This window comes from Oncorhynchus nerka, linkage group LG9b, assembly GCF_034236695.1.
Source record: "Oncorhynchus nerka isolate Pitt River linkage group LG9b, Oner_Uvic_2.0, whole genome shotgun sequence".
Taxonomy (NCBI): Eukaryota; Metazoa; Chordata; class Actinopteri; order Salmoniformes; family Salmonidae; genus Oncorhynchus; species Oncorhynchus nerka.
The window spans coordinates 221184-240816 of record NC_088424.1 but is presented as its reverse complement, the minus strand read 5'-3'; the positions used below and the strand labels follow the sequence as shown (position 1 = coordinate 240816).

General features: G+C 39.1%; 2 protein-coding genes across 2 annotated transcripts; both read right to left on the bottom strand.

Moving 5' to 3' along the window:
- Positions 1 to 2824: 2824 nt before the first annotated feature.
- mpv17l2 (MPV17 mitochondrial inner membrane protein like 2) lies at positions 2825 to 5627 on the bottom strand. The gene is made up of 5 exons (XM_029642299.2): positions 5222 to 5627; positions 4808 to 4969; positions 4584 to 4660; positions 4325 to 4451; positions 2825 to 4221 (listed from the first exon to the last, which is right to left on the bottom strand). Exons 1-5 carry the CDS (start codon positions 5409 to 5411, stop codon positions 4127 to 4129), a joined length of 651 nt encoding a protein of 216 aa, XP_029498159.1. The 5' UTR covers positions 5412 to 5627; the 3' UTR covers positions 2825 to 4126.
- A 1737-nt stretch (positions 5628 to 7364) lies between these two features.
- Positions 7365 to 10219, bottom strand: LOC115114223 (gamma-interferon-inducible lysosomal thiol reductase-like). Its single transcript, XM_029642298.2, has 7 exons — positions 9995 to 10219; positions 9413 to 9601; positions 9187 to 9261; positions 8810 to 8899; positions 8331 to 8483; positions 8127 to 8195; positions 7365 to 7713 (listed from the first exon to the last, which is right to left on the bottom strand). The coding sequence occupies exons 1-7, from the start codon at positions 10109 to 10111 to the stop codon at positions 7645 to 7647; spliced, it is 762 nt and encodes a 253-aa protein (XP_029498158.1). The 5' UTR covers positions 10112 to 10219; the 3' UTR covers positions 7365 to 7644.
- Positions 10220 to 19633: the final 9414 nt, after the last annotated feature.

Here is a 19633-nt window from a genome sequence, read left to right as displayed (position 1 = left end):
AGAGATTTTCACGCTTCCTGTTCAAACCACCCTAAAGTATCTCAACATTGATAATGTAACTCAAGGAAGTTACTTGTAGATTATTCGGACATGATTTGGAAAATGTTTATATAGGTACCATTGACTTGGATTGGATTGCCCTGGGTCATTTAGCTTTTTGCCCCAAATTTACTCAAAAGAACATACTCAATCCACCTCTAAATTGTTTTGTTGGACTGACTTAAAAAGTTGAGATGAGACAGATTACATTTTTGTTGAGCAAGAGAAGTGGCAGCCAAGGAAAGTGTTGAAAAAAAATGTGGTGACATAGAGTGGTTTCTGTGCGAATTACAGGCAGGAGTTGTGTTTAACCCAGGGAGGTAGGGGGCGTTTAAACCCAAGCCACCCTACAAATTGATTACTTCTTGAAAAGTTTCTGTGCAAAGCATGTGCTATAGAAATACAAAATGTTTGTGGAATCATTTTGACTCACCTTTTTGCCTAATTGCGTGTCTTCTCTTCGTCATCCATAGTTCTCACACATACGAGAATTTTTACCACAAACTAAATAAATTGGACCAAAATTAGGCAGGCCTTCTACTCTAGTCTCTTCCCGAAAATAGTCTCAGAATGCCTAACTCTCCCACTGAATTAAGTGCTTGCAGATGACAGGAGAACTGGAGAAGTGAAAATGCTATGGACAAATCCACATCAAATGTATGTCGTAGTGGTGTCATGCCCATAGGGGGTACATTGACATGTTTTGTCAAACAGGACCAATTTGTCCTGTTTTCATTTTTTTTGCTAAACTATTATTTCTTCACATTTTAAGTGCAGTAATGTGCACACGGTGGTAGGTGTAATAATACACTGCTCAAAAAAATAAAGGGAACACTTAAACAACACAATGTAACTCCAAGTTAATCACACTTCTGTGAAATCAAACTGTCCACTTAGGAAGCAACACTGATTGACAATACATTTCACATGCTGTTGTGCAAATGGAATAGACAACAGGTAGAAATTATAGGCAATTAGCAAGACATCCCCCAATAAAGGAGTGGTTCTGCAGGGGGTGACCACAGACAGCTTCTCAGTTTCTATGCTTCCTGGCTGATGTTTTGGTCACTTTTGAATGCTGGCGGTGCTTTCACTCTAGTGGTAGCATGAGACGGAGTCTACAACCCACACAAGTGGCTCAAGTAGTGCAGCTCATCTAGTATGGCACATCAATGCGAGCTGTGGCAAGAAGGTTTGCTGTGTCTGTCAGCGTAGTGTCCGGAGCATGGAGGCGCTACCAGGAGACAGGCCAGTACATCAGGATACGTGGAGGAGGCCGTAGGAGGGCAACAACCCAGCAGCAGGACCGCTACCTCCGCCTTTGTGCAAGGAGGAGCAGGAGGAGCACTGCCAGAGCCCTGCAAAATGACCTCCAGCAGGCCACAAATGTGCATGTGTCTGCTCAAACGGTCAGAAACAGACTCCATGAGGGTGGTATGAGGGCCCGACGTCCACAGGTGGGGGTTGTGCTTACAGCCCAACACCGTGCAGGACGTTTGGCATTTGCCAGAGAACACCAAGATTGGCAAATTCGCCACTGGTGCCCTGTGCTTCACAGATGAAAGCAGGTTCACACTGAGCACGTGACAGACGTGACAGAGTCCGAAGACGCCGTGGAGAACGTTCTGCTGCCTGCAACATCCTCCAGCATGACCGGTTTGGTGGTGGGTCAGTCATGGTGTGGGGTGGCATTTCTTTGGGGGGGCCGCACAGCCCTCCATGTGCTCGCCAGAGGTAGCCTGACTGCCATTAGGTACCAAGATGAGATCCTCAGACCCCTTGTGAGACCATATGCTGGTGCGGTTGGCCCTGGGTTCCTCCTAATGCAAGACAATGCTAGACCTCATGTGGCTGGAGTGTGTCAGCAGTTCCTGCAAAAGGAAGGCATTGATGCTATGGACTGGCCCGCCCGTTCCCCAGACCTGAATCCAATTGAGCACATCTGGGACATCATGTCTCGCTCCATCCATCAACGCCACGTTGCACCACAGACTGTCCAGGAGTTGGCGGATGCTTTAATCCAGGTCTGGGAGGAGATCCCTCAGGAGACCATCTGCCACCTCATCAGGAGCATGCCCAGGCGTTGTAGGGATGTCATACAGGCACGTGGAGGCCACACACACTACTGAGCCTCATTTTGACTTGTTTTAAGGACATTACATCAAAGTTGGATCAGCCTGTAGTGTGGTTTTCCACTTTAATTTTGAGTGTGACTCCAAATCCAGACCTCCATGGGTTGATAAATTTGATTTCCATTGATAATTTTTGTGTGATTTTGTTGTCAACACATTCAACTATGTAAAGAAAAAAGTATTTAATAAAAATATTTCATTCATTCAGATCTAGGATGTGTTATTTTAGTGTTCCCTTTATTTTTTGACCAGTGTATATATATATATATATATATATATATTTAAATATATAGATATACTGCATACATACAGTACCAGTCAAAAGTTTGGACACCTACTCTTTCCAGGGTTTTTCTTTATTTTTACATTTTTCTACATTATAGAATAATAGCGAAGACATCAAAACTATGAAATAACACATATGGAATCATGTAGTAACCAAAAAAGTGTTAACAAAATATATGTTATATTTAAGATACTTCAAAGTAGCAACCCTTTGCCTTTATGACAGCTTTGCACATTCTTTAGCATTGGGTTAAATCTGGGTCACACAGAATGTTTCTTGGTAGTCTTAAACAAATCTACTTTGAACCAAAGTATACACCTCACACACATGGTTATGAGCTTAAACAAAAGACGACACCTGTACCATGTCAGATATAGAGTTCAAATGTATTTCATTTGTAGTTTGCATCCCAATATTAAACGTAATATACATGACAGATAACTGAAATGGAACAAATCCGTTTGACATAGAAACACCCGTTTTTAAAATACATTTGAAATATTAATAAAAAATATTAATAACATTCCACCTATGAGGCCACTAGAGGGAAATTTGTCCAATGACTGCAGAAAAGGGCTACACGTGTTCAATTGCTTTCATTAGCTTAGTCTCTTTACTGCCCAGCGTTTTAGACAAAGGTCTAGCCATCTTGAAATTGAGAACATTTCCAAGAACAAATCCAATAACTTTATTTTCAATTATCAAATTTCTTCTTAACTTTGTGCTTAAGGAGAAACATAAGAAATAACGCAATAACATTTCAAATAACCTTTTTGAGAAAATAGCAACTTTGCTTAAGGAAATAAATGGCAGTTAAGACATTTCTTCTGAAGAAAGTTTTGTGAATCTGGGCCCTGGAGTTTATGTTGTTACAATGCAATTATAAACATACATTTTGTTTGGAGATTAACATTATCTTTGATCAGTTGCAGCTACAGTATTGGATTGACTCATTTGACATACTGTATTATAAGGCATTTATTCAACCTCAATATAAACCTAAGAAATCTACAGGCATATTAAAAATAATATTCGATATTAATACATCCAAACCATACCAGTAAAGAAATTGGTTGATATCAAAAGACATCATTTAAATAAAAGATTATCAAGATTTTATAACTCTTTTAAGATGCTCGAAAAAGCTATTCCTATAAATAAATGATAGGATCGTTAAATATCACAAGGGGAGTAATTCATGTCACCTACTAGACATATATTAGCCTATGCCTATTAAACAAGAATGATATGTGTAACTTTCTGCACATCAGTCATTACTTAGGGTTTGACTGGGTAAACAACATAGATTACATTATAGTAGTAGAAGTAAACTGTGGCACACCTGAATCAAGTCTCACTCTCATTAATAGGTTGGTAGATTAGCAACTGAGATGATGACCGGGACATTGCCTTAGTATACTAATCAACTAGACACTAAATACAACAACAACCAGACAACGCTTTAGGCTATAGTGGAAAATGCATGCACTATACAGTACATGTGGTATGCATTGTCTGGGCGCAACATTTTTCACCATAGTTTAGTAGAAAACTGTTGAAATAGGTAGTGCTTTTAAGGCACACATAAGGAATGTTGCCATGGTCATGGTCAGTGACATTGACATCGAATTCAAGTCCGGCGATGCTCTCAAATGACACGAATCCAATGTTAGAGCTTCTCTTTCAACTGTTTGGTTGCTGACACTTCCAGTTCTGGCTCATTCAACTCAGTGGCATATGCAGTGTTTCCTTCAACATTGTCTCCTGGAACAACAGAGACGATACTATTACTGTTAAAGAACATCTGAATCATTGGCGGTGTAATGTTGAATAGACAAAAACAAAATGGCGTCAGAGCAGCTCTTACGGTGTTTGAGGTAGGAGAGGTAGGTATCCCACCCCAGGGTGATGACATTGACATAGAGGACACGGAACTTAGGAGGCAAGAAGTAGAAGTTGATCATCTGTGCCGCGGGCCAAACACACCAGTCCGCCTTGAATGAAAAGGAGCACAAACAAACTCTGAGAACTAGGAGCATCAACCGGGACAGCAATATTCAGTACAATAGGCTTGCGTTTCTTAATCAAACTGTTTCTCATACTCTTAGCCAAACTGTTCCACTAACCTTGTAGAACTCCCAGAACTTTTCTTTGAATTCCTCTAACCCCTCAGATAGACTTTGGCCCTCCATCTTTCCCATACCTGGAGAAAGAAAGTGACAATAAAGACGAAATACAGAAATATTTTTTTTGCCCCGAAAATTCCCGTTCTCTGCAAACTGTCCAAGTACACATTGATTTCAGTATACTGAAATGCTGACTTCTTGAAAAAAAAAAATATATATCTCACCAATGAAATACCATGCTCCCATGGTCGGTGATGCAATCAGCTGATCAGTGAGGACTTTCTTGGTGACAGCAGGTAAAGCGTTGCCGAGAAAGAACTTATCCAGCCACTGGTACCAGTAGTGCATGAAGGGCCCCATTGAGCATCCCACTGCAAACATGCAACCTGCAGAGGGCAGCAGTAACACAGCTAAGCTAGAATCATGTCAACATAAAGCATATCATTATACCTATGGTTTGGAATATTATAGTTGAAGTTCATTGTGTATGCTTTGCATTTTTATTTCGGCTAGGCTACTTTATGACTATGATTGGCTCTCTTGCCCCTAGCACATGGTTCATTTCGCTTCAGAACTGATTTCATACAAGGTGGAAACCGGGTTCCTTATCGGCTGCTGTCCTTGGTCGTGGACCTTACCTGTTCGCGTCCAGTCACGTGCCTTCTCCGGGACCCTCCGTGTCTCTCTGGTTTGCTGAATGATGTCGCCGGCGCCAAGCATACACCCACAGCTCACAGTATTGGTTACAATTAGAAACCTGCCTTTGAAAAGCGGCTTCCAGTAACCAGCAATCTTGAAGAGAAAAGCTCTGCTCGACTGAGGAATCATGATTCTTATTCCAACGACGTAAATCCAATTCAACTGGTCCACTACGGCACTATAAAAGGTTCAATATCGTATATATATATATTTTGCAGTACTATCGAAGACTGCTGCTATCCATACTTATATAGGCTGCTATATCAGTTTATTTCATCAGGTCCCCTGACTAGTCCTACCTGCCCTTGCCAAGCGCAATTTGGTTATGTGTTAAATGCGTAACAGGGAGGAGTTTGAGGACATCATACTCGCTAAAGCTGCGCAAAAACAACTGAAGCGCGAATTCGGATTTCTCAAAAAAATGTACGTTAAATTAACACATCAAATAATTTGTATGATAAAAAATACTTGACTAATTAAATCCATAAATAGACCAACATTTAACTGTTTTGTCTTTCATAAAACACACCAGAAACAATGCATAGAAATTGAACAAAGGTCATATGTCTGCTTTGATTAGAAAGACATTGAGTAAGCAGAAATCCAGACTTCACCGTTTTGTCACTGATTCACTAGGGATCCTAATCCATATTGGGTAAAGGTGGTTTGTTTTAAACAACCAAATGGCTCAATAAAAATGGTGCATCCCATCTAAAACTAGGTAGGGCCTACGCAAACACAAGCATCTCCAGCTTTAGATCAGTGTGTAAGGCCTGTGAGTATGCTACTCATTCTTGAACAGGTCAAATCTGATGTTTGACTTGTCAATAACTCAGCCATCTTTTGACCAATCCCTGAGCTTTTCTCAAACAAAAATTAATCCATTAAAATGGGCCTACATTCCAAATTTGTGTATTTGGTCCTATGGTTCATTTTTGAAGTTCTTTTGCATATTGTAGCATATTAGCCAATGTCCTAATATGCATCTATTAGTAAAGTGTGGCCGTCTTTCAATGCATCAATATGATTTTCTCAAACTCTTTAGACTATTGTGATTAGTCCAAATAACACATTTGGAGTGAATCTGACTTTTAGTGTATTATTTTAAGCATTAGCATTACATAGTCAAAATGTGAATTGTTAATAGTGGAGTTTCCTTTGTCTTAAAGATATGAATGCCAAACTTAAAATGGTCCATCACGGTAATGTCTGATGTCCCTACAGAGTTTCAAGATGATAGGAAGTGTATTAACAGAATATTTAATTGGACATGTAATATCTGATTTATCAATAACTCAGTCATCCCTTAACTAATCCCTTAGTTTGACAAAAGCTAAGATGCACAAACCAAGAGATGCACCATGGGCCTAACAAACATATTAAGTTTTTCAAAAGGTTTTCCAAAATGTCCAAGATGGAGAAAAATCTATCCAGACGAACCTTATGGGTCCTCGAGGAAAATTTGTTCAGCATTAGGAAAGACGTCAAAAGATTGGCACTGATTGGCCTATAAGCGGCACTGTTATAAGTAGTCTCACTTAAACCCTCCTATCCGCTGCCCTGTTTGACCCAGAGACCTTGTATGTAGGTGTCTTTCCTAACGGTCAAATAATTTCACTGTGAACCCCTTACTACCAACCGAAGAATAATCAAAAAGCCTGAAATCTTGTAGCCATCATACCTTCAATCTCATCTTGCATTTTTCTTTCTTACCAGTATACATTTTTTAAATTGTGCTCCAATAGACAAACCAAATGATCTTGAAGGACACGACCCTTTATCTCATAATCAACACTATATAGAAGAACATGGCTCTTTAACACTACTGAATGCAGCACAGGCAGTTCTATTAAACCACCAGGGAAGAGGCTTGTTATCAATGGTTTGACTGCGGTCTCTCCTAGGCAAGACTGAGGCCATGCAGAACCACGACAACCACGTCAAAGCCTTTCTACTGTAAGAGCCCTCACTCAATGAGGTATTCATCTCCATTACACCTTGTCAAAAAACAAAAGATCTGCTCTCATAGGCTAAACACCTGTTACATTCAACATAAATGCAGATTAAGTGAAGACAGAGTCATTTTAAAATAGTTAGCTTTAATTTCGTCCCTTCATTAAAAATAGATGACTGAGAGTTTATTTCACACAGCTCATTCCACAGAAGGCTCATTCACGGAGCAATGTGATACAATACACGACGTCCCTTTTCTTGAATATCGGAAGAACTATGTGATACCGACAGTCAAACCAGTTTAAAACATTATTGATAGCGTTTTAAAAAAGTTCAGATTTACCATCCCTATTTGGCAATTGAAGTTGAACACAAAGGCATACGGCGGTATTGGTAAGATGTAGATTATTTATTCGTCATGGCAGTAACTTCTGTGTCGTTTCATTGGAGCTGCACCGCAGGCTTCAGGCTTGGGCCCCTAAAGGATAGTATGACATAGTATACTTCAGAAATCAAAGGGTGGCACGCTTATCTTTCTTTTTCCTCACAGCACACTCTAGTGGAGAAAGGCGTCAACAAATTCCAACTTCAGAGGGTGACTGAATGACCTGTTTTTTTTAGTACAGTATCTGCAAAGGCTAGTCTATACTCATTCTAATCATGTGATCTTAGTCAGTGCTTTTTATAGACAGGAAAACTACGTACAGTGCATTCGTGAATGTATTCAGACCTCTTGACTTTTCCCACAGTAACGTTAAAAAAAAGTGGAAAAGGGAAGGGGTCTGAATACTTTCCGAATACACTGTATAGAAACAAGGAAGGAAGAAAGGACAAGATGGATAGGACATAACACTTAAAACTGGAATGGTAATTATGCTCGCCAAAACCTACCTTCCACATGCTACAGATCAGAGTGAAGAGTGAAGACGTTGCTTTCTTCTGAAGGTCATCGGTGTGTTCCTGAAAGAAGATTCCGGATATTACAAATCGAGGCAATAAACTTTGTCGAATGTGACAGACTTTACTAGAAGCCGTCAGCAATACAGTAAACTTGCTGACACATACAACAAAAATATTGCGCCTCAGTGAACTAACCCCATTTATGACAATCCAAGGCACATAGTCGTGGGCTGGCTTTAAGGCACCAGTCTTCACTGCATTCTGATGCATCAGCTGATTCCCCTGGTCTCCCTTCACACAGGTCATGATGCTGTCCCACTTGGTGTTCGGGTCATAGAGTGCCACACACTGCCAAGGGGACAGGTGGTCGGAAACATTATTATTGTCAATATTTCCAAGTATCTTCATATTTACAATGCCATCTGGTCATATCTTGTCTTGCCCTCCAGCCATACCCTATAGACTACCACATGAGAGCAGAACTCATCATTAATCACCAAGCACGAAAAGTGATTCGGCATTATACATTTTTGGATTTAATTTCAGCCTCTTTGTTCATATTTCTCAGGAGCATTTGAATAAAAAAAATAAGGGGGTTGCTGTATATTGTTTGAGGCGTGGTCTTTTCATGGTCTTGTGTTGAGAGAAAGAAGGTAAGAGGTAATGTCACTCACCTTCTCCCCCGCTTTAATAACATCAGTGGAGGCCTCCATGCAGTAGACAATCTGGAATGCTTTGCTTCCTGTAGCATTCAATATGCAGGTCTGGAGAGAGAAGGAAAGATAAAAAAATGTTCTTTAAAAAAAAGCTTCTTGTTAAAGCCGGTACTTACCTGCTATTAACTAGGAAGCTATGTGGTGACAATGGATACTTTTCTGGTACTTACATCAAATAATTCAGCTTACAAAGTGAAGCTTGTGTCCATGAATCGCAGAGAAACCAAAGTGTTATCACTATGCAATTATTAGATAAGTACAGTTTTAATAAGTCATTTACAAGTAACTACCTGGTAAATAGTGGGCTGTAAAATAAAGTGTTACCAAAATCTCACCTCGATCATGTTGCCGAGACACTCCTCCTCACCGTGCTGGCAGGTGAACTGATACTGCTTCCCATCAAAAGACTCCTGTAGTGAGACAAACGAAAATGATTTCAAACTAAACACAGAATTCCTCAACGCCAATCACTGCTAACTACGTTGTCTAAGCAATATCCAATAAAGTATCATAATACATGAGACGAGCGTCATCATTTCTAGCCTACTGTATAAGACCTACGTGTGCATTTCCGTAGGGCACCAGTGTGACACTCATGATGTCCTGCAACATGGTCCATGTGGGAAAGAGCTGTGAGGTAAGGAATAACCGGCATCCTGGGCACAGACTTTCAAAATACAACTCCACCTGCACGGGCTGCACCTGTGTGTTGGGCTTGGTGGCATTGGCTTCCAGGCACTGCTTCAGAACCTGCCACAAGAAAAGTAAAACGACACACACAGAATGAGTTAGGTTGAATGTTTAGTAGTCCTAAATGTGATATGTCAATCAGGACCTACAGAAGAGGAAAAGGTTGATGGGTGTTGATGAATATTATTTTTCCATGTACAAAAAGATTCACCACAAGTTTCTCATTCTCTCATTCCATTCTCTATTAAAGCAGCAATCGGGAGTTGAAACGCACCCGTTTCAGGAAAAAGCTGAGGGATGTGGCTGGAGAAATTAAACCACACTCAAATTAATAGACATAGCTATGGATGCAAGGACTGACGATCCATGTCATCAAAATGAAAGTTTTAATGCAGTGTTACCAAAACATTCTATCCATTTAATCCCGAGAAGAAACTCGTGAATGTATCTTACCCCACATTCGATGGCTGAGTCCACAGAGGTACACCACTGCGATGGAGAATATGAGCACGGCGTACAATCTACATTTGACCAGATGGTCAAAAGTGTGAGCAGAATAATACCGTTCATCTTTCCTTCAGCACAAGATGACAAACTCTGCCGCCACCCACAAAAAACGAGCAAATATCTAAAGTCATTTAAATTGTGTCGCTTGCCCTCTTCCTTGTTAAAAAGACGTTCGATTATGTGATTGGCTCTCTAAGTCACGTGACCACCAACAACGTCACTAAGCACCGGCAAAGTAGCGCTATAAAAAAAACAACGGTGGCGTAACATTGTAGCCCGGAAAAAAACAGACTCTATCGGGACCATTTGAAAACACAGATATCAAGAGACGAGTAACATTGTGCCACATCACGAGTTGGGAATTGCCTTGAAAATGCTTACGTTGTCACGAGTTGTTGTCGTTCTGCCCCTGAACAGGCAGTTAAACCCACTGTTCCTAGGCAGTCATTGAAAATAAGAATTTGTTCTTAACTGACTTGCCTAGTTAAATAAAGGTAAAAAAATTTTTAAAAAAATTCACCTGGAGATAATTTCGGAGCTTTGTTTCATGCAACTCTTATTGCTGTTCATAGAGATTCATTACCGTGTTGTAAAACGAGCATAACTTAACTGTTTATAATGTATTATAATGTCATCGTTATCCTGACTAAATATTGATACCATACCTTTTATAGCCTACTACTTATACCTAACATTCTGAGCCAGTTGAAAAGTTGATACATAGACAAAACATTTTATAAGCCTTATAATACATATTATAATGAACTGAACATTATAGGCTCATACATGTACACAATTATTACAAGTTTAAGCATCATACCTGCAAGCTTTGCCCAGATACATATACAGTTTACATACAAGTCGGACGTTTGCATACACCTTAGCCAAATACATTTAAACTATGTTTTTCACAATTCCTGACATTTAGTCCTAGTAAAGATTCCCTGTCTTAGGATCACCACTTTATTTTAAGAATGTGAAATGTCAGACTAGTAGAGAGAATCATTTCTTTTAGCTTTGATTTCTTTCATCACATTCCCAGTGGGTCAGAAGTTTACATACACTCAATTAGTATTTGGTAGCATTGCCTTTAAATTGTTTAACTTAGGTCAAATGTTTCAGGTAGCCTTCCACAAGCTTTTCACAATAAGTTGGTGAATTCTGGCCCATTCCTCCTAGTGTAATGGAGTCAGGTTTGTAGGCCTCCTTGCTCGCACACACTTTTTCATTTTTTCCCGTAAATGTTCTATAGGTTTGAGGTCATGGCTTTGTGATGGCCACTCCAATATCTTGACTTTGTTGTCCTTAAGCCATTTTGTCACAACTTTGGAAGTATGCTTGGGGTCATTGTCCATCTGGAAGACCCATTTGCGACCAAGCGTTAACTTCCTGACTGATGTCTTGAGATGTTGCTTCAATATATCCACATGATGCCATCTATTTTGTAAAGTGGACCAGTCCCTCCTGTAGCAAAGCACCCCCACAATATGATGCTGCCACCCCGTGCATCACGGTTGGGATGGTGTTCTTTAGCTTGCAAGCCTCCCCCTTTTCCTCCAAACATAACGATGGTCATTATGGTCAAACAGTTCTATTTTTGTTTCATCAGACCAGAGGACATTTCGGCAAAAAGTACAATCTTTGTCCCCATGTGCAGTTACAAACCGTAGTCCGTTACAAACCATTTTGGAGCAGTGGCTTCTTCCTTGCTGAGCGGCCTTTCAGGTTGTGTCGATATAGGACTCGTTTTACTGTGGATATAGATACTTTTGTACCCGTTTCCTCCAGCATCTTCACAAGGTTCTTTGCCGTTGTTCTGGGATTGATTTGCACTGCATCAAAGTATGTTCATCTCTAGGACACAGACCGCATCTCCTTCCTGAGCGGTATGATGGCTGCGTGGTCCCATAATGTTTATACTTGCATACTATTGTATGTACAGATGAACGTGGTACCTTCAGGCGTTTGGAAATTGCTCCCAAGGATGAACCAGACTTGTGGAGTTCTTAAAAAAAATAAAAAATCTGAGGTCTTGGCTTATTTCTTTTGAATGTCCTATGATGTCAAGCAAAGAGGCACTGAGTTTGAAGGTAAGCCTTGAAATACATCCACAGGTACACCTCCACTTGACTCACATGAAGTCAATTAGCCTGTTAGAAGCTTCTAAAGCCATGACATAATCTTCTGGAATTTTCCAAGCTGTTTAAAGGCACAGTCAATTTAGTGTATGTAAACTTCTGACCCACTGGAATTGTGATATAGTGAAATAATCTGTCTGTAAACAATTGTTGGAAAAATGACTTGTGTCATGCACAAAGTAGATGTCCTAACCGACTTGGCAAAACTATAGTTTGTTAACAAGAAATTTGTGGAGTGGTTGAAAAACTTGTTTTAATGACTCCAACCTAAGTGTATGTTAACTTCCGACTTCAACTGTATATTGTTCTAGATATTCACATCAAGGCATGCTTTACATTGCTACATCACTGTAACAGGTTGATGTGGAAAGTGAGCTGTAACAGGGGTTTGATCCACCCACCGATCCTGCGATGCAGAGGCAAGAGCACTACTCCTCTGAGCCTGTCGGATCCATGGATTAAACCAGTTACAACTCACTCTTTCCAAATCAGCCTGTTACATTACTGCAGTCTTCTATAGCTTTAAGGGCCTATTATTGACTGTGTGGAGCACTGACGTCTTGCAATGAACCAAGTGTCCTTTACAAAGCAAGTTTCTCACATTGCCTTAAAAATTACTTCTAATCAGAATGAGGCAATATCAGGTTTATGTCAACATGTTCGTAGTAGTGTTGGGTTGCACAATCAGTCTATCAGTGGCAGTATTCAATTGTAACTTCCAACCAATCATGCCACTGGTGAGTCAGTGTTGTCTTCGCTCAAAGATCTTGGAAGTTCCTCCTTTATGATTAGAAACCCTGCTACTGTTCCTCGTACCACCTGACTGTTCTTAATCAAGAGTCATGGCCTCATGGGCAATGCACACCACAGCAAAAAAAAAAAAACGAATTTATTGTTAAAGATTAACCTAGTGTCATGGGATCCTTTTAGGGCTGTCTCAATCTTCAGTGCAGAGACAAACAGGACAGGAGGATGACTTTATGAGGATGCTGTGACAGTTGACTCTTTACGACTGGACTACTCTTCTGTACAGTCGGTTCTCCTCTAAGGATCGATTGTTGCCTCGGTCTGTCTCTGCTTTCTTGCAAACTCCTTATGGAATTGTCTACTTAAAACCCCAGGAAATGCATGTTTCAATGTAACCCAAACGGAGTCCACCCCACTGCAATTGAACATATAGTAATAACAAATATGCTTTTCGTTGAACATGAGATAAGTGATTCTTCTGAAATTTGGCTCAAATACAGTCAGTTTGATTGATTCCAACCCGTAATGTGTGTGTAGGCCCACACATGTTGAAATTCATCCAGAAAATGGCACCCTCCTGTGGTTTAAATGCAATACCAACTGCGTCACACGTCTACCATAGCCTTCAACTGACAGGAATTCAAGAAGGAATTGACCCAAACTATCCTCAGAGTAGGAAAGGCTCCCACTCTCTGAATTCTTCCCATTTATTCTTGTCGCAGGTTTGACTGAAACTTACTGACAAAAATACACAAGACCTTTTCTTTCTTTTTCTTACATCTTTTATAGATTTTTTAAAATCATTTCATCAACCTTAGGAAATAACAGTACAGAAGTAAGAGTACCTGTTTGAGACAAACAACTCCAAAGCAAGCTGTACACAGAAAACGAAAGAAATAAAATGTTGCATCTGAATTAAGACAGATTGGGGAAAGAAGAGAGAGTAATCATTTTACGTACATAAGGATTGTGCACATCACAACCAGTAGACTCCCACTGGTTCACAGACAGTGCTCCCTCTGAGTTCAATTGCACTTTGGTGTAGAGTAGCTTTATCAGACTGTCCCGTTAATTTCCAGTCACCGTTTTGAAAAAGGGAAAAACTTCACACCACATCTCAGAACAATAAGAATAATATCATACTGTACTTTGTTTTCTCCAAAGAAAGGTTTGTCAAAATGTACTGTACCTGACCTGCATTCTAATGACAGTCTCATGATCACATACACAGCCACTTAGGATGAACTCTACATAGAAGTCAGTGTTGGCCAGATAACTTAAAATTTAAATCAGTTATGGATTACAGTTACATGAAAAATTATCAGTAATCAGATTACATTACTCATTTTGAGTAATCAGATGACTTAGGTTTAAAAAATATATTTTAACACCTAGATGTTTTCTAAAAATGTTTAAAGTGCACCTAGTTGGTAGAGCATGGCGCTTGGATAAAAGCGTCTGCTAAATAGCATACATTATTAATTTAGCAACATGACTATTTCCAAATTGGGGACCATAATTCACAAGTTCTATATTCTAATGTATTAGAGCAGGCTCCATGCTAATTGTTTTAGTTGGGGCACCCACCCATGATTTGGTCACGCAATAGAGAGAATGTGTAGCCTAATTAACTTAGTCATTCAAAATGCTTAATTAAAAATGAGGTGTATTAGTATGATTCAAGAAATACATTTGTTTAATCTAACATGTCCAAGCAGGAATGCATGATTCCAGATATTTTGATGTGCAATCTAAACCAGTCATTGTGATGAATTTTGAGTTTGACAATTAGGCAATTGTTATTAGTTTACTGTCACAATAGGGTTCCCGAATCTTATTTTTATTTTTTTTGTTCAATAGAGATTACATTGGTATACATCATTTTGGGCACTTTAGGCTAAATCATTTGGGGCTCATTCAACACCCGATGACGTGGTTAGCTAGTTGCTAAATCTACATTCTAATTATACCTGTGTAATTGATTATTAATCAGTAAATTAATGAATAATAATAATGATGAGTAAGCCTACGCAATCACCTTGGAATTGAATCGCCGACGTGAGTGCCCTTTGTTCAATATAAAGAGTAAACTTACAGAAAGCTGGGACCCTCTCCTCATCTAGAGTAACAACAGTGGTTGCTTTCAAGACTGTGTTTTTTGTTTATTGCCCAGACAGCTATCAGAGAGCATTTCTCTCTCCCGCTAGGAGCACACAAAGCCAAAGTGCACTGCTACAAAGCAGCACACGGGAACACTGTTGAGTCCAGACGACTGTCTGATTGACCAGAAGGCTAGGTGGAAGATCTTTTGGAAGCCTTACCTAGTTACTAAACCCGTTTGAATACAAAAGAAGCCACCCACCCTTGATGGGCGAACAGCAGAACATTAGCATGTTTGAGAGCATGGGAGAAGTCTTGAGGGTGTACTAAATGATAGCAATGCTGACAAAGCTTTATCCTTTTCTTTCTCTTGATATTAGATGAAGTAATCCCAAATGTAAATCAGATGTTTTTAATAATGTAACTGTAATCTGATTACATTATTGTTATTTAAAAAAAAATGTAATCAGGGCTGATTACAGTTAGGCCTACTTCATGTATTTGTAATTTAGTTGCGCAATGCCAGTTACATGTAATCCGTTACTACCCAACCCTTGATTAAAGGGTTACATAGATTAGATCAACTTTTAGAAGTAAATGAAAGCATACTTTTAAATGGAGTCAACCCATTTTACAAATAAGACTGAACAAATAAAAAAACGTTTTGAATGACAGGGAGCAAGTCACGGAACGTCTTTATCTGAGTGTAGTGAGACGAGAATGACTTAGTGCAAAATCGAAATACATGCCTCTTCACTTTCACACATTTCCAAATTAATTTAATAGTTGACTCAACCCAAGACTGTAGACAAACATTTTTCACCAAGTAGTGTGCACCTCCCTCTCTTTCAAACTTGAAAAGCCTGAAAACTAAAGCCTCCCAAATCATCTAGGGTGCAATCTACAGCCAAATCCTAACTGAGATCTGCAAGAGCAACTCAAAATGTCCCATTGACATCAAAAAAACGCAAAGTTAAGCCTTTATCTAAAGGTAAGATTCAGCCGTGGATACACAAGGCTCAGTCTAAGATGAAGTAGTCGGCAGTACAGAAGGTAAAGGAACAGAGATCAAGGATTTTAAGCCACTCAGGGAAGAGGGCCCATTGCAGACCATTCTGCCCGGGGGCCATTCAAAAAATGATTTTGTCGATTCTGTTCTAAGCAGAAGACGGTAACAATTCTTTTTCCCCTCTTTTTTTATTTTTTTTAGAGGGAGCACTGTTTGACAAGTACAAAAATAATCAAAAACAAAAGAACAAGCAGTCATAACATTTTCAAGTTTAAAATGACAAAGGAAAAAAAGAAATCAAATCAATCTATCGGAGTCCCTTTTCGGGACAGACAGATTGGCTCTCAAACGCATACTTGCTATTTGGTTAATTAGATATCGTAAACATTTGTACTTTTCTGTATGAAGGAAAATATTCAAGCTAGCTTATTTTATAGATTCTGTAAGGTTATCATTAACAAAGATAAACAAACAAACAAACAAACACTTGGACAGACAAATCAATTTACTTAAAAAAAGAAGATCTAATTAAAAACAAACCCTAGGCACCATAAAGGAACACTTTCCAATGACATCATTGTTCCATCTACAAAGGTTGGTTATTCACTGAAGGAGTGTTTCTGAACGGTTGAAATTTGTTCCTTAACTTGTTGTCAACATGTCTTGCCGGTATGAAGTATCATGTGTTGGCTAGTGCATTTGGGGGACTTTTATCCGATTATTAAATGCCCCTCTCTTCGAATCATACATTATTTTCATACCTCAAACACTCCTCTGGTATCACTTTCAAACTGCCTCCTCTCGCAATATAAAAAAACAGAACCAGAATCTCCAAGCTGAGAATATATTTTCATTTTCATGTAATTTTGCCAACATCAAATAAATGAAGGGAAAAAAAGTGCTTTCCCCATCCCTATGGATAAAGCATATCTGTATAGGAATCTATTTTCTGCTCAGATAATACATTTTATAATCTTAAAATATACAGGCTGTAGTCTAGACACCAGTCAGTCCCAGTATTGGTCAACTCTGTAGTCACCGTCCTTGGTAGGGTAGCAACAATGGAGCTTTGCTGAAAGACACTTGTGTCAAGACTATTGATAATCTCTACTCAAATTTGACAGAGACACTTCTGTGTAGGTGAATGGTGCCAAGGTTGGCCAATCAGTATGTCATCATGGACAACTAGATTCAGAGCTGCATTTTAAAATGTAGATGAGCCTGCCTCCTCTTCCTCAATCATTGCGGGTCAATTAAAACCAATAAAAGAAAGGAACGCTTGCTAGTGATAATGATAAAGCTTAGCTTATTACTTACACATCAGGGCATTAACATGAAAACTAGAAATGACTTGGCCCACTGATGCAAAGCTGCTGTGGCACTTGTCAATAGACGTGTTTCACATCTAAGCTCATTTAGTCAGCGTCTGTTTCGGATCCATTTCCAGCATAATTAAAATCAGAATATATAACCCAAAACAATATGTCAAGATATATTTCAATATATTTCTTTCAAATATGCTTCAAACCTAAATATTCAAACGTAATACATGTTAATTACTTGTATTCGGTAACTGATATGGTAGAAGTATGACACCACTATTTACAGGTGTTTTGTACCAAAGATAAGCAATAGTAATGGCCTGGATAATTCACCTGAACATTTTGGAGGGTGCTATAACACGTGGTTTCATGATAACTGGTTAAAGGACAACTCAAAGCTAACCTTGCTCCAAGTCATCTCATTGGGCACAACCGCCGAAACACTATCACTGCACATGTGTTATTAATGTTAATGCAAGTGACGTTAATGTGACGCGATGAGCGTTGAGGACCGACCAAATATGCCGATTGCATATTGTCTAGCTTCCCTTTCATTTGGTTTGAAACGAGTCACCCATTTTCGAATGGGAAATGGGTGGGCCTGGCACAATCAAAACCAAACACAGATTTATAACACAGTTAAACAATTAAAATCGTGAAAAACAGCAATAAATGGACATTTGTCCTACTTGCCCCAATACTCACTTACAATTTCAGAGTTCGTGAAGCCTCCACCAAATGTATCGAGTAAGGGGAACACTGACTGTTTTTTTCCCCCACACACTGTTTCACAAAGAAAGTCCGATTAAAACATCCCTGACATGACACTTAATAAAACAAACAATACTATCATGGCCTACTGAGCTTCACTAATGCAGTTTAGAATTAACTAATTTTGGAGACTCGATTAAAGAAAAACTCCACCCAAAAACTCTTTTGGTATTTGTTTTAGTCCCCTGTTGAAGTCTTTTATATATATATATATATATATAGGACTAACTTGTGATATAGTCCTACATTTCTTTCCATGTCAGCAAATCCAGTTTTCGAAATGGAAGACTTTCAAAACACAGAAAAACAACCGGGTATGATGCATTTTGCATCAGATGATGCTACATTTAACATCATAAGCAAATAGCAAAATAACATTTTTGGTGGAATTTTCTTTAAGGAAAAAGTGCATTTGCAAAATGTTGGTCCGATGGACTGAGTAAATACATGAGTCAGTAGATGGGTAAACAGGATATGAATTCACAGGGAATTGACATGAAAACACCGTGAGAAGTACTGCATGCATTCACTTAAGAGCTTATTGAATGAGATTCGGCTTATTAAAAAGGACAAACGCTACGTGTTGGGCTGCGACTGTGTATTCACATTTCTATCCACTCTAGGTGTGATTCAATAAACTATACAACAAAACCCAAAAGGAAACTGCCTCGCTCACTGAAGAGCACCAAGCTATAGCCCGTCACAAAAAAATACTTATTAAAAATGATGTAACAAAAGAGAAGCATAACTAAACTAACACAATCTCCATAACTCGGACGTCGCACACGACAGGAAAGACTACAACTACGCGCATTTGCCAGTTCTCTTCAAGGGGTTTGACATTAGATCATTGGCAAATGCTTTTTAAACAAAGCATACAGTATGCGGTAGCACGGTCTATAGGAGAGAAGCTCCTCCAACAATGACGACGACAAGAGAAGAGCTAAGGCACTTCTTAACTTTGTGAATCACTCTTTTATAGGCCTCTCACTACTGTCACTTCGAGTTTAATTCTAGGCTATTCTTCTGGCCAAGAACTGTGCAAAACACTACTATACAGTACCAAGCTATTCTTCTGGCCAAGAACTGTGCAAAACACTACTATACAGTACCAAGCTATTCTTCCTTTAGATTATTATTTTTCTTCTACTAATATTTGTACCAAAAATACATTTTGAACACAAAATGCTCTCACCAATATGAAACTTCCAATTAAAATGTGACAATTACACAAACCAAATTACTCCCAATTTCCTCCAACTAGTTAACCAATCCAATAGCATGACTATTCAGTTGCAGTATCCATGTATTGTACTTAAACTGTACAACCAACACGGGAAAAATACATCTGCTCTGAGCAAATGATCATGTTTAAAACGACCTAAAAGGAGCGCCCACCGTGAGACATATTTTTATGCACATTCTACAAAAAAAATAACAAAACTCCTTTTCTCTGGGAAGTTTCCTCTTTCTCAAGAAATCTAAAAAGCGCCACCAC

Coding starts and splice junctions, on each gene's coding strand:
- LOC115114223 (XM_029642298.2), bottom strand. CDS start 10,111: ATGAACGGTATTATTCTGCTCACACTTTTGACCATCTGGTCAAATGTA. Junction 9,602..9,994: donor ACTCAGCCATCGAATGTGGG/GTAAGATACATT, acceptor TTCTTGTGGCAG/GTTCTGAAGCAGTGCCTGGA. Junction 9,262..9,412: donor TGCCCTACGGAAATGCACAC/GTAGGTCTTATA, acceptor GTCTCACTACAG/GAGTCTTTTGATGGGAAGCA.
- mpv17l2 (XM_029642299.2), bottom strand. CDS start 5,411: ATGATTCCTCAGTCGAGCAGAGCTTTTCTCTTCAAGATTGCTGGTTAC. Junction 4,661..4,807: donor GGGAGCATGGTATTTCATTG/GTGAGATATATA, acceptor TTCTTTCTCCAG/GTATGGGAAAGATGGAGGGC. Junction 4,222..4,324: donor CCTCTCCTACCTCAAACACC/GTAAGAGCTGCT, acceptor CTGTTGTTCCAG/GAGACAATGTTGAAGGAAAC.